Source organism: Diprion similis, chromosome 4 (assembly GCF_021155765.1).
Source record: "Diprion similis isolate iyDipSimi1 chromosome 4, iyDipSimi1.1, whole genome shotgun sequence".
Lineage (NCBI taxonomy): Eukaryota > Metazoa > Arthropoda > Insecta > Hymenoptera > Diprionidae > Diprion > Diprion similis.
Window position 1 is genome coordinate 14,111,796 of NC_060108.1, and position 15,444 is coordinate 14,127,239.

Here is a 15,444-nt window from a genome sequence, read left to right on the forward strand (position 1 = left end):
CACGAGTTGATGTTGACGTCTTCTTTAGAAATCATTTATACTTTTCTTTTCAAAATCATTTATAAGGTGTATGGTTCGTTGGAATTCCATGAAAATCTACTTCCACCTTGTTTTGGATAGAGCAGATATACATATGCCGTAGCAGTATACTCGTTACTGGATGAACCATCGCGCATGCGTGTATGCCCCATTTTTGTGCAGGCTAGCCGAGGCAATAAGAAGTTGAGCAATATAACTATATGTATATAAACACACATTTGTATGCAGTTTTGGGTAGAGAAAAATTTCAATCAAAATTAAACATAATGAAAAGCAGCGGTGAACCTATTGGTGATATATTGCGGGTGTGAAATCTCGAATTGTACCGTAAAAGCCTAACGTTAAAATTCCAGTTCTCAAAAGTCTACAGATGCTGAGAGGAAATCTGACAACGCAGCTTTCACTTGTTTAAATTGCGGCGTTGAAATACAACCACAAAGAGAGCATCGTTCGAAACCGTGGTTCTTCTTCGATCATCTGATGGTTGTAAGCATTTTTTTATCATTTGACTTATATACGTTCTAGCGAAGACTACGTAGGATCAGTTGGAATGTTAACTAGTATTACTTTGAATTACTCGTAGACTGTATGACCTGAAAATTTTGCATCGCTATTTTAAGGTTATGATTCCGTTCCCACATCACGCTGAAATATTATACATGTACCGCCATGTTGGAAACTGGGACAGAATTATGTTGCAAAATATTTTGTTAATACACCTGGTACGCGGGACCAAAAGTGCATAAATTCAGCTAAGTCATAGTTGGTAATTATGGTATGAGGGTGGCATATTCCGTTTGGTTTTCAGTTCGATCCAAATGGTTTTCCGCAACCAGCAGAATTGTAATGATCCAGTCCCATCATTTTTGGACCGTATCTCTATTTCCGTCGTCATGCCCTCAGAAATAATTGTATCCCGTGTACGCGATATTGATTCATACCTTGGTGAAGATACATTTGTTTTCTACTTCCGGTTAAACAATCGAATAATATTACCGCGCATGCGCACTACATCACGTGATATCGGCAATCTGCGAAAATGATTCCAACATCCACATGTTGCAAATTCCTCATTTGTTGCACATTGAGCAGCTTCTTGGTATCAGTGTATTTCTACACGTGTATACCAGAGTTCAGATGGTAGGTCAAGTTGGAAGTGACCTTGTTTGGTAGTTGGGGTACTTATAGCGATAGTGTTTCATAAGTAATGGTAGTAGTACTCTTCACATGCAATATATTACAAGAATTCCATCTGATTAGGCCTGTAATATAATCATTCCAGGATGAATGGCAAATATTTCATAAGCTCATAATACAGTTAAAACCTTGGGTGACTTGGGTGCGTATGTATACCCGATTAAAGATCATTGTTATTCCTAATCAGTACTTCTTAGCAGAGAGAAGCGATTTTTTAATGTCCAGAAAAATACCAGTTTTCATTAAATGGTGCCTTGGTAAAGTGGCAAAAAAATGTTTATGCACATACCGAAAGATAAAAGTAATGCCCATTTATTAGACGAATCATACCATCTGCAGTGGTGGGAGGAGTTTCATAAACAATTGCATGAGTAGATAACTGTTTCAATATTGTGAGATATTTCGATGGAATGGTCTATATGACCACATTCAGAGTCGCATGCAAGCTATGGTTATCTAAAGGTCTCAGAAAACAGGATGATGGAGTTGACGAATTTGAATTATTTCACAGAGTTGTACTGAACTTTTTCACTAAATGGAAGTAGAATGACATGATATCACCAAGCTGCCCAATAATTATGGACGCGACAAGTACCGCATCGTCATATAATACGAAAGAGAGAAATGATCACTCAAAGCTTATGTGTAACAATATGGAAAATTGTAAGGATGAATTAACTGAAAACGAAATTTTGGAAGAATCAAATCAGGATCCAGAAGACGAAGATACTCTTTCTGATGACAGCTTACGGTTAAGATTCTCAGATGATGAAGCTGACGTTAGTGACACTGTTTCATCAATTAAACCAGCTGCACCATGTATTAGTTCTGAACAAATTACTTCTCAGGATACAACTACGGGTGTGTTCAAATTTTTTATCTACCTGTCTTCGAATTGTGTTTTTTGACCAGTTTGTTTCTTCTTCTTTATCCTTGACTGCCGTTGGAAATTTAATATTGCAGTAGAGTAACATTTGTGATATTCGGCAAATCTAATTTCAGTTGTAGGCTCGATCCCTTCAATCCATCCTTTTGTACTTATGTGATTTACGGTTTGTGCATAGCAGGGTGTCCGGTGACCAAGTATGTGGCAATTTGGGATTTCAAATAAGTGAAATTCTGAGTATCTCCGTTTTTGCTTACACTGTAGGTATTTAATTCTGGGACGTGGTCATTCGTAGATTATGTTTTGGTGCCCACAATATTCGGTGTTATTTCTACCCTATCTGAATTAATTTTGTAATTATCTTCCTACATGATCAGTATAATTTGAAACTGGTCAAATGTTAGGACCATTTTATTTTATTGCACTGCCTCTACTTCTACCATCTGTTGCTGCAAATCTTCAGTGTTCAATACTGATCGTTGTCTTCTTTTCTAATTTTGTTTCAAAGCGACTCTCCATCCAAATATATTGTTTCAAAGTTTAGGTACTTAATTGAGCACATATGACAGTTGGTTTTCTTTTTCCCAGAGTTATGAATATTAAATACCACCACTCTAGAACAAGAAAAATTGCACTGGATGCCCTGATCAAGTCATATCATTATGAGAGTTATGGAAGTGTAATTTAACACTGAACATGTTTTTGTTCAATAGCGGTATTGAGAATTTGACATTATGATTACAGGCTTGCCCAATTCAACTAAGAAAATTCCACTTGATGCGACAGTAGAATCAACGTATAACTCATGCGAATCTGCTGTTAAGACAGAATTTCTGAAGTCAAACGAAAAAAATGAAATTTTAGATGAAGTACACGACAGAAGTGAAAATAATAAGAAGAAAATGTGGCGAGGTGGAAACCGAAAATTGCATTCTCTCAATAATACCATTCAGACAAATAAACGCCCCTTTTCGGGTCATTCTTTCCAATCACGGTACTATCCCAATAATTCGAATGTCCATAGGAGTGACTTTTATTTCAATAATCATCACAATTTTGGAAGACCATCGGGATTTCGAAAACATGGAAACCATTGGAAAAAGTCGAAGGGAAAGTGTGTTCCTCGTAGTTCTCGGCAGGTACAAAAAAAAGCAGTCAAAGAAGAGGTGGCCAATTTTGAACTTCAGTTAGGGTCAAAATTGAATGTGAACATTAAACTTTCTCCATCAGATCAGTCTTCTGCTCTTTCTGACTCTGTGGAACAAGCACCTCTTGAAGTCGATGCTAGCAACAGTAGCACAAATTCACCCGAAGCTATCCCATCCTCTGATCTAAAATCCAAAGAACGATTACAAATTCCTATTATCAGTAACAATGATACATTGTCTATTGTTAATGATGAACTATCCAAGGAGTGCAGTCACCTAAATCTCGATCAAGTTTCATCTAATGGCAGTGGAAGTCTGGAAAATGCTGATAAAATTTACACTAACTTGGTAACCAATCAAAATTCAACCAGCTACAACTGTGATTTAAGCTTTGCTTCTGACGACTGGTTGAATGAACATATTGCTCCTGACCGTGAACACCTGCAGGCTACAGAGAATTTCTCAACATCGTCAAGCCAGGATAGTTCTGATTTTAAACGTGCTACATCATCATTGTCCCTTGAGAATATCGAGTCCACAGCTTCTTCTGAGCCAAAGAATGCTATTACTATGGGTGATGAGACTTTGGCCCAAAATAACAATCTTGATTCTTCTGACTCATTAAAAGAGACAGTTAAACTGGACATGGGTAACAAACTGCTTGAAATGAAGTCGCATAGTGATGTTGGAGCAGATGCACCCGGTGACATTCAAAAAGAAGTTGAGACCAATAGCCATGCATATGAAACAGTCGAACAAACAAATGAAATTGGTGATTCTTTGAAGTTACCCACAACTGATGAGCCTAATGCAACCTCTAGCAAATTATGGGACCCAGAGAAACAGTCAAACACGGAGCAAATGCTAGAACAGCAAAAGAAAGAGAGTATTGGAACTGAGGAGCTAGTAACAAGTGAAGTGGTTAACAGTGGTGAAAAGCAAGAGCCAGATAATAAGGATGATGTGAAAAATGAAGAGGAAAAAAAAGATGATACTTCGTTGTCCAATGAACAGGAAGTGACTGAGCAAGCCTCAGAAAAAGTTGTGAAAGAAGCGGAAAGTAGTGAATATAGGAACAATCAATGTGAAATTAGTGCTCCAGCCAAAAATAAAAGAAAATCTAGTTCAGCCAAAAAGAAAACTGAGTTAGTTGAACGTGTTTTACGAAAAACAAAAACATTAAAGAGCAATGAAAAAACAGTTAGGAATCAATTGGCCCATAGTGAATCTAATGACGAATCAGGTAACCCTGACCGAAATTCAACAGAAAAAAACTCATCAAAACTTAAAGATAATCCACAGTTAGAACCAGTGCTGGTTATGAAACGTAGTTTGACAGACACTGAAAAGGAAAACGATAAAGCGTGTCATAAAAAAATGAAAATTGTTCCTGACTCAAATTCAGATATTTCTGTGGAGCAACTCAGAAGTCAAACCACAGTTACATCGCCTATTGAAGAATTACATCCTTCGTCTGTGGAAAAAACTAATGAATCACCGAAATCTCTCTGTTATGTACGAAAATTTTTCCAAAGAGATGTGAAGGGCAAGTTGACAAAATTGAAACGTGAGGTAGGTATAATAGTATTTTGAACTTAGTATCTCGAAGAATATTACTCTAACTTTCTTACCTAATAGTTCATATTTGTGAACAGGAATTGGAAGAACTTATAATACAAAAATTGGTAGAAACTCTAACAATGCGAAGTGAAATTGGAAGGTTACGAGAACAGGCACGAATATCGGAACGCAATCAAGAAGCCACTCGTATTCGCTGTCAACAGTTGTCAAAGCAAATAAAGGATTTTGACATGGTCCTCACTCGCAATGCTGCTGACCGTCGGGCTAACAATGACAAGCCTATGCCACCCATAAAAATTAACAGATCTGTTGGACTGCAAGTGAATTTCATATCGGTAATCCTAGTTTCGCTATTTATAGTTACGATACTTTGTTTCATTGGGAAAACTGCATTCATCTAGTTACTATACATCTATTCATCATAAACAATAATCCAATTATTTATTATACATGGTAGTATTTCGACATGTATTTACCACAGTACAGTGAAGCCTTTTTTTACAACTTTAACATTTTACAACTGTATGTAGGAACAAGGTATCCAGAATTTGAGGTCTTTATCTTCTAATAATGTTTCCAAGAGCAATGTGCCAAATCCTGCCACTGTGAACGGAGGTAATAAACTGGCTAAGCCTGAAAACAACAAGAATGCAACAGTCCCACGACGTGGTATTAAAATACGATCCCCTCGAAGGATAGAAGTCACCAAAAATGTTCCAATACCAATTCAACCTCAAATATCCACTGCTATGCCAAAAGCTCTTGTTCAGCCGAAACCAGTCGACACTTCACCCAAGTTATCAGTTGCTAATAACAACAAAGAACAGGTTTTGCCAAGTGCAATTTCTCCACAACCAACTGCCGCCAAAGTATGTTTGTATTTCAGGTGTATTGCTCATTGTTTTTACAATGACCTTGAAAAGGTTTCGCAAATGATATGATATTTATTCGGTATATCTATTTTTTAGATGAAAAATATTGTAGTAAACGGAAAGATATCAAATCACACAAACCGGCAGTCAACATTACCGAACACTCAGAGTACTGTCTCTAGTGATCTGATTGATCTCACAGAAGAAGAGGACAAAAATAAACGTATGAAACGCTTTATTTTTTAAACCTTTAAATCAGTCATTTAAGCAATGTTTGTTTCATTAGCTTATTAGATGTCCCATATATGTCCCACCGACCGTAGTGGCTCAGGTGCTAGCACTCGAGTCTACGAGCGGGAGGACTCGGATTCAAGTCTCCAGACTGTCAATGAGGCTGTGAAAGGTAGCTCGCAAAAATGTAAGACGGGTCAAACCTTTCAGGTGCTGAGTTGCTGGCTGGTGATCTGGACTTGTTGTTGGACTATTGTTGTTATTATCAATAATATTATTATTATTATTATTCTAGCAATTAGTGGTACTATATCAGGTGTACTTCCAATGGTTGCAACAATTACATCTTCCATTGGACCAAAGGTTCCCCATACCAGATATCAAAGGGTTGTACAAACTGCATTATCTCCGAATGTTGCGATCACCACACAGGCTGCCAACATCGGAGTAGTACAGTCTGTTAGTCAACCAACGCCGACCGCTCTTGTTGTGAGTAATAAATCTGTTATGATTAGTCAAGATCCAACAGCAACAAACGATGATTGAGTCGTCCAATAGTATTCTACGGGTTTTTAAGGTCTTGGCATTTTTTTTTCCTGAAATTTTTAGTTGTATAAACCGTTGATCATTTCCAGAATAACATTAATGCAACAAGATTGGCGTATGTAATGCAAGGAAGTTCGGGAGCTGGAAGGCAGTTACTGATAGCACCAAATCCAAACCAGGTTAGCTTTTAGTTTTTTTACAGCTTGCTGAAAAGAAAACTTTCCATTAAGCTGGTAGCAGTTTGTTATTTCAAGTAATGAAGAACCTTAAAAAGACTTGATCCATGTTTCAGGTACGGCCAGTAACATCCACCACACGGGGCCAGTTTGCAAATTTTACCTACAAGGCTGGTAAGTATAAAATAACATTCTGGCTGGTATAGTTGACACTTGTTATTTCTTCATTATCTTATATATTATAAGATAGTGATGTATTGTACCAAGCACTGGGTCAGTGAAAGTGGTGCTCATGGTAGATGCAAAGAAATTATATTTACAACTAGCTCAAAGTATTTTTGACTAATTGCTATTCTCATGGATTAAACAAATCAAAGACAGATAGATGAGTACAGACATCTTGTAAATTAACTTCCTATTCTTTCATGTGAGAGCCCGTTAAGAAATGAGATATATGCATGATCAGTTCTGTATTTCTTTGGTATAAGTACAGAGGTTTCTTGCTCTGGAGTTTTGAGTTTCTCATGTAGTCTAGAACCTTCTGAGCAGGTTAAATTTACGTGGATTGTAAAGGTTTATGTTCCACAGGGGCATCAACATTGGCCAATGGTACTGTCAGAGTACTAACTACAGCAGCTACAACGATTCCACCTTCGAATGTGAGTATTCTTTTGTATATTATTTTTGTTATCAATGTCGAACATCTTTTCTGTTCTGCTGCAACTTTAATGATTTCGGTTCTTTCTAGATAGTACTTTACAACTGGTAAATCGATTAGGTATGTACGTTTTAAGAAAAAACTATATTTGATTACAGCCACCACCTGCACCCTTGCCAGAGACGCCACACTATCCACACAAAAATGGATGGAAGCTACCTCCTCCGCCTCCGTCTCTAAAAATATCAAAAGTTACACAAGGTAAACCACTAGATGAAACAGTTATATTCTATGGAATCATGATTCAATTTAATTGAGTTATATGTAGTGACATCCAGCTAACTTGGTTTTTTTTTTCTTTTCGTTGTGCCCGGTAATTATTATAATAATTAAAAGTCACGTGATAGAAGTGAGGTTGGTATGTTATTATTTAATACAATTTTACAAATATCAATGTAGGTATTGTCTTATCGTGGAATATGGCACAGTCAGATAACTATGCAGATATTGCAAGTTATCAACTCTATGCATACCAAGAGATACCTGGAACTGCACCAAACTCAAATCTGTGGAAAAAAGTGGGTGATGTAAGGGCGCTACCACTTCCAATGGCATGCACACTCAAGGAGTTCACTCCAGGCAACAATTATCACTTTGCTGTAAGAGCAGTAGATAGACATTCCAGATTTGGTCAATACAGTGTACCCCGTAACATTTCTTTATAATAGTCAGTAAAACTAAGAAAAAGATTTCCAAACCTGTTTTTTAACTACTGTTCTGTGGCGATTGGTCTGCAATTTTCGGTTAGCAGATGAAAACTTGCTTCAATATCACTATTATATTACACAATTCTAGTAATCACAATAACATGTTTGATATCCACTGAGTGTCCAAATTTATTCCATTCGTTATTACATGTGCTGTGAGAAAGAAATTTTACTCTTGTTCATCTTTGTTTATATAATAGAATAATTTTATAACTCCTGAAATTATAGACTATTTCAAGTAGTTGAGTCCACACACACACACACACACACACATTTATGCATATGCAACTACTACTGCTACTTGAACTAGATTACTCCTTCAACTACTTGAAATAGATTATTACGAGGATCCAAGAGAATTACATTTGAAAAAAACGTTGTAATCATTTTATAAATATCTCGAGTTATTCATTCATTATTATCAAATTTACTGCTTGGCCTATGTTGTACATACCTATTTACATCTTAGTGTATGAATTTTCTAATGTGTAACCTTGTGTTCAAATTATTATGACAGTTTTTATTTTCCAAGATATATTTATCTAATTATCAACGTACCGGTTTGCGAGTCATACAGGTATATTTCGCTTATCGAATAGTCTGATGTACTGAGAAAATTATATTATGTTCCCATGTATTCAATATCGAACTTCAGTATATGAGCATTACAACAAACCCTATGATTGTAAAGAAGGAATCACGTTTTCTCTGTTTTCTGCTGTGTTTAGTTATAATTATAGTTTTTTAAGATCACGAAGGATCTTGCCGTATTTTCTGTTTTCACAGAATTACGATTATCTTCAAGTTTTCATTTATTTAATAGGTGGGTATTATAATAATAATAATCAATACTTTGGAAAGTTTTGGACACCATTATTTCAAACTATGTTAGCTGTATGACTATCTCTATGTGCTCAGTATGTGACAGCAGTAAAATGTAAATATTAGCGAAAAATTTTAGCATTAAAAAAAATTTATTATAAGTATTTAAAAAAAAGTAACGTATAGTACATTTTTTCGATATGGGATGCTTCAAAAGTATTGTTGTTTTATAAATTACTCAATAAAGACTGGTTTTTTCAGTTCATCGTTTACCTTCGGTTCCGTGTACGTAGTTAAGTCCAAAAGTCAATATGACAAATAAGGTCAAAATGACTGGTGTATAGTCAACGGAACATGATTGATGAGGTTTATGGAGCGGTTTTAATTGCATTACTTTCTATTTACATCCAGCAGTTTTTGAGTGGAATATACAATTATAATGCTGACACAAGAATCAAACATTGTACAAGGATTTATTTAGTGTCTATTTCTTTTTCAACATCTTCTCTTTTCTTTTTTTCACGTGCTTCTTGGTTTTCTTTTGACGATTTTCAGCTTTTTGCTCTTTGATAGCTTTTTTTCGTGCCTGAAACATTAGTGTACATGATTAAGTTAGAAATCATCTAGGCAATTTTGTTATTTGCTACTTATAACCTGAAGCACAAGTGTCATGTAGTAGTAAGAATTTGAAAAAAAAAGGACGCAGGTATTGTAACGATGAGTTGTACATGCATAAGGTGCAACATCGATTTTCGAATAGCAAATTGACTTGTCAATATCTAGATAAACTCTATTATTTTTGCATTCACAATAGATAAATTATTCGGAAATGAATTAATCGCCCACGAATGAAGTGTGTTCACCTTTTTGCTGTCAGGACTTTCATTTCGTGGCCGAGCTGAGTTGACAAATTTCGATTCATCGTTGTTTTGTGACTCTGCCTCAGATTCAGATACATCCTCTTCGCTTTCTTCTGTGTGGCTGTCGTCATGACTTTTGGTTGAAATAATGTCTGGGGTGACAGTTGCTGCCTTGGGTAAATCAATGCTCAGTCCACACACAGTTTTCCTTAACAAATTTTGCTCTCCGGTATTAGCTTCAGATATATCTTTGTCAACATTAACAACCTACAAGATTGATAGCAACAGTATTGGGTTAAATATTCTGCTCATTGGATATATTAAGAACATTTCAATCATTAAACGTTATTTATACCTCATTGAGCCTTTGAGGTATATATGTTTGTTTAAAAACTTGTTCTTCTATTTGACTGTTGGGATCCATTTCCTCTGATTCTCTTAGTATAATTTGTTCTGCTAATGCATCTAAGTACTCGTCCATCGTTTCTTCAACTATATTAGGATCCGTGATGAAGTCAAATAATTCTTTCATCGACATGACTGCAACTCCATGTTTCTTGAAAAATTCTAAAGAATCAGATTGCATGTACAATCATTTTAAATACAAAACTTATCCTGTGTTAGATTAGGTAAAATATCTTGAGAAAAATAGAAAAATTACTTGCACATTATAAATATTTAATAATTTTACCTGTGAAGGTTAAAGATGCTATAATACTTAAGATGATTACCTGTGATGTTTGTGCAGTCTTTTCGGAGAAATTCATACGCATGAGGATGATCATGTTCAACTGATTGGGATACATCTATGACAACAATCTCTCCTTTGTGATAAAGTAAATTAAACTCGCTTAAATCAGCATGAACTAATCTACATTTGTTGTATATTCTCCACATCATAACGATACACTCTCTGTAAAGCGATCGGGCCTTTGAAGAATTTATTTCAACATCTTTCAACTTTGGTGCTGGCCATCCATCGTTACCTATGAAATCCATCAGGAGAACATGGCTGCGCAATAAAATTGGTTTCGGAGCAGATACACCTGCCTGACTGAGCCTCAATAAATTCCGCATTTCTTTCTCTGCCCAAGTACGAACCATTTTACGTGGATTGTGACGACAGTAACCATGACGGAAACGAAATCCACCACTTACATACTTGTCTCTATCCTTAAACACTAGTATTGATGTTTTGTAGATTTTTATCGCAAATTCAATGCCAGTTTTAGAGGTGGCATGATAAACATTGGCTTCTTTTCCCGTTGAAATACAACCATTTATTTCAGCTATTATACCTCTATTGAGCAGTTTGAATAAAATCATACGTGTACGTGGATCCATAACTTGTTCCGCAGTTGCTCTGTCATGTTTGTCCTTTGTTCTTATTCGTTCATTTTCACTACGTTTGTTACTTTCGATAAGTAAATTAGCTGCATGACCGGGCAAACTGGGTCCCTCATATTTTTCAACATTTATTTTATTGGAGTAACGTCGAAATAATTTATCAGTAGGCTGGTAGTTGGAAACTTTGTTGCTTGCCATCTGACTGTTGGATGTTCCGTTTGAATGGCCATTGTTTTTCAGCTGGTAGTTGCCTTTAGTATCCATATCCCAATCGTATGAATCATCCTCAGAGTCATACTCTGTGTAGTCTTCAACGTCTATTTGCAACTCTCCTACTTCAACGGTCAATTCGGGAATGATCATGGATTTTCCACGATTCGTTTTTTCTCTGGAAAGGAATAAAAATGTTATTTCATATGTTCTTAAAGATAGACAGGTTTGGTTAGACTCAGTTTGGTACGGTTGAAAGTCATGCAAAGTGACATAATATCGCGCAATGCCTGAAATAACCTATCAATTGTATGTACAACATACATCGGTTCTTCATCCGCATCACTAAATTGACCTTCGTCCACCGATGCCATTGTCAAACTTAGAATACTATGGTGCTCAGGCGAATATTTCAGTCAAGATTGCTCGCCACGTGACACACAGTATTACCCAGATTTACCAGACTCTGAAACTTTAAACAATTACACCTATTTTGGCAAGCTATGTTTCTCACACCACTCTTATCCTATCGGCAAATGTCGTGTGTACGGAACACAAGGCGTCATTCGTAACTATTTTATTCGAAACTTGTCACATACTTGTCAAAAAATACTACACCATGCCACACTTGTGAAGTTGAGGTAATGTATCAGGCACTGAACCGTAGTGTCACAGTGCACTGTGCAGTGCACAGAGTGGAGTGTATCAGGTAAAATAAAACTGCAAGCTGTTCAGCGAAGTATTTTTCGGCACGCATGCGTATAAATTATCATACATGCGGTTCCAAACAGAGATCAGTGGGTTCCGGTTCCGGGCATTTTTATTCGCAATGCAAGAAATCGTTGACCTATATTCTTCGTTGACTGAAGATGTATTTAAGATTTATAGCCCAGGATATTTTCCGTAACATTTCGGCGGGCCCGGTCAGATTTGGGAGTATTATCGGTTTTAGGTTAGTTATTATAAACTAAGGAACTGACTACGCCGGTGAAAGAAGTTCTTTATAACCACCAACCCATCACGTGCAAAATGTTGTGAAATTGAAAAGTTGAGAAGATCTCGCACAAGAAATATACGTATACGCCGAAATTATGCGACGGAAAAACAATTAATCTAGAAAGGGTCATACAAATCGATTCGAAGACGAAAAATTCTCGGCTCCAAAAATGACCAAAAAACTAAGGCTAACCCCTTTGGATTTTTTGCGAAAATTTCGACGATTCTGAAAAATGCTGCAATAAATTCTTTCAGGCACTATTCCGACGTAATTTTGCGAGAGAAATCGATTGATCGCAGTCCGAATGCGCTGCGAGCTACGGATCAAAAGTTACAGCCAAAAAACGGAAAACGTATTTTCTCAATTTTTCTGCTGCTGGTCTCTGCGGTGTAATTTCTCTGCTGTTGGTCCTACGCTTTTTTTCTTGTGTGTTTCTGAGTTCCTGGGCGTCCAATTAATCTAGAAAGGGTCATACAAATCGATTCAGAGACGAAAAATTCTCGGGTCCAAAAATGACGAAGATTTATAGTTACACAGAAAGAGAAATTCCCGAAATAAATAACATTGGCAGCCACGCGCATGCGCAAGCGCTATTTGCTGGCAGCGCGGGCCTCCCCACTCCGCGCTTAGCGCTGGAGAGGGGCAGTTCTGGTTATATAACCGAGCGCGTCAAGCGAGGGCATTCTGGAGACACTTTCCGACGAACACTGAGAGCGCGCGTGTACGGAGTACCAAAAAAAAAAAAATACATATTGGAACACGTTGATTCGAAGATTCTCTCCTAACCTAACTCGAACAGTGCTGCAATAAATTCAATCAGGCACTATTCCGACGTAATTTTGCGGGAGAAATTGATTAGGTGCAGTCCGAATGCGCTGCGAGCAACGGATCAAAAGTTACAGCCAAAAAAACGAAAGACGTATTTTCTCAATTTTTCTGCTGCTGGTCTTTGCGTAGTAATTTCTCTGCTGTGGTCCTACGCGTTTTTTCCTATATTTTCTGAGTTCCTGGGCGTCCAATTAATCTTGAAAGGGCCATACGAATCGATTCCAAGACGGAAAATTTCACTCTCAAAAAATGGCAAAAAAAGTAAGGCTAACCCCTTTGTATTTTTGGGTCTCATGGTGTAAATGATTGCATGGTTCTTCATAGATTGTATTTCAGAACTGAAATACATTCAAAGAACAAGGCAGATATGTGGCATGCTTATATTCGTCGTAAGTTTGTGCCGCATAGCAGCATTTATAATTTATCATGCTTGAGTGATAGGGCACGGACTTGCGCTTTCGAGATCTGGTTTCATTTTCATGAATTATGATGGAACTGAAGTCAAAAAATTCTAAGGTGTGACACCAGTGGGCACTAAATGGGTAATCTAGTTTACCCCGATGCCCCAGTCTACAAACTTCCAGCTCTCGTTCGATTTGCGCACGGAAGGCTTTATGTAATAAAATGGTTTTTTTTTTACTTTGTTATTTAAACAAAACGAACACTACCATACCATCTGAATCTCTAATCTAATCAGTTCCGAGTTCAGAAGAGCCACATTGATTGAGAACAAATCATTTGAATGCTTTTTTAAATTTTGTCATTCGAATAATTCGAAAGCTGTCCTGAACAGATCCAAAATATAATAAGATCCAAGTTAAGAAGAGTCACTTCGATTTTATCGGATATAAAATCAATTTGTTGCACACACGCTTGTCCAGCCGTTGATCTGATAATAGTTAGATAAGATTCTGGAGACCTCAAATCGTAGAAATTTTGAGAGGACTGAACTTTTCATTTTCTGAATATTAATTGAGAAACGTTGAAAAACGGTCACGGCTTGCATTTAAGTAACATTCTCATGTAAAAGCTGTTCAAATGATTTCATGTAATCCTCGTTACGAAAGCTCATCGAGCTTTTCTAGCATTACTGTTGTATTTCCGGCAAATCGATTCCTAAGCGCACCATGCATACAAATTACCATCGAATACAATTCACACACGTAGAGGTAAGCATCACTTTATTTACTTGTAGCGTGCAATGTTAGTGGGAATATTGTTAAAACAAAAGTTGCGTGAAATTATGATCAGACAAACAAACTTCCTAAGGTAACTTACAGATCTCTGCACCTCAAAAAGAATTGGTATTCTGCTTGTAATGCTGTAATGGAAATTCGGCAGTTATTAACTTCAAAATTGATGAAAATTATCACGATTAAAAAAATGAGAGATCCGCGATAGTTCACAGTAAAAATCTCAGGTCAACCTGTAGTTTAGAAACACAGGGGAAATACTCTATATGCATTTTTTGCGACGTGAGGAAGTGTAGGAACTAGTCTCAAACGATGTAAGGTTTAGCACGGAATCATTTAGCACAGCTGTGTTGTCATGTTCACTGTAAGAGATTATTTGTGAAATTTGCAATTATTGTAGTTAAAAACACTTTTAAAAACAAGGACGGGAATGACTGTATATAGGTATTCAAAAAAAATCACTTTCACATATATTTATATTTATTGACAATTATTGTATCAGAATCAGACAAGTATTATTCATTCGTTTATAAGTTGATGTGTTTGAATGAGGATTGATGTCTAAAATAGTAGCAGGTGTTATAAAAAAAATTATATGAGAAAAAAAAATTATAATAATCGAAAGAAAGGAGCAGGAAAAAAGTGACAGGGTGCACGTAGCTATTATCAGTACATAGCAGTTACTATGTGAAACACTTTGTCAAGAAATGAGTCAAGTGAGTCTTAGAGGTATGGTTCGAAATTTTGAAGCTGTCATTGTTGATATATCGAGTCATGTGTAGTAGTAAGTATATCGAGTGTAGCTACTATATATACTGAACACGACCAAATGGAGATTTATAGTCATGTACAAAGTCGAAAAAGGTTCAAAATGGTGCCAAAGTAATGCTGTTAATCCGCTTGAGCAGCTTATAAGAAAATAAAATTAAGATTAGTTTGCTACAGTCTTACATATCTACAGACACATCAGGGTCACAAGATTTAGAGGCCACAGGCACGTGCCGCCAGGAGTTGTGGATGAAAAACGAGTCAACAGGGAGGGTAACTAATTCTACTTAGAAAATAATGTTAACGCAATGGACTGAA

At 36.6% G+C, this 15,444-nt stretch overlaps 2 protein-coding genes across 2 annotated transcripts; one reads left to right on the top strand and one right to left on the bottom strand.

Moving 5' to 3' along the window:
- The first annotated feature begins 474 nt into the window (after positions 1 to 474).
- LOC124405176 (activating transcription factor 7-interacting protein 1) lies at positions 475 to 8,063 on the top strand. Its single transcript, XM_046879856.1, has 12 exons — positions 475 to 525; positions 1,748 to 2,097; positions 2,867 to 4,842; positions 4,926 to 5,186; positions 5,382 to 5,720; positions 5,820 to 5,946; positions 6,250 to 6,443; positions 6,590 to 6,679; positions 6,793 to 6,850; positions 7,265 to 7,335; positions 7,493 to 7,595; positions 7,794 to 8,063. The coding sequence occupies exons 2-12, from the start codon at positions 1,788 to 1,790 to the stop codon at positions 8,057 to 8,059; spliced, it is 3,795 nt and encodes a 1,264-aa protein (XP_046735812.1). The 5' UTR covers positions 475 to 525; positions 1,748 to 1,787; the 3' UTR covers positions 8,060 to 8,063.
- Positions 8,064 to 8,624: 561 nt separating this feature from the next.
- Positions 8,625 to 11,953, bottom strand: LOC124405179 (serine/threonine-protein kinase RIO1). Its single transcript, XM_046879863.1, has 5 exons — positions 11,665 to 11,953; positions 10,515 to 11,518; positions 10,139 to 10,350; positions 9,787 to 10,050; positions 8,625 to 9,509 (listed from the first exon to the last, which is right to left on the bottom strand). Exons 1-5 carry the CDS (start codon positions 11,712 to 11,714, stop codon positions 9,408 to 9,410), a joined length of 1,632 nt encoding a protein of 543 aa, XP_046735819.1. The 5' UTR covers positions 11,715 to 11,953; the 3' UTR covers positions 8,625 to 9,407.
- Between the last annotated feature and the right edge of the window lie 3,491 nt (positions 11,954 to 15,444).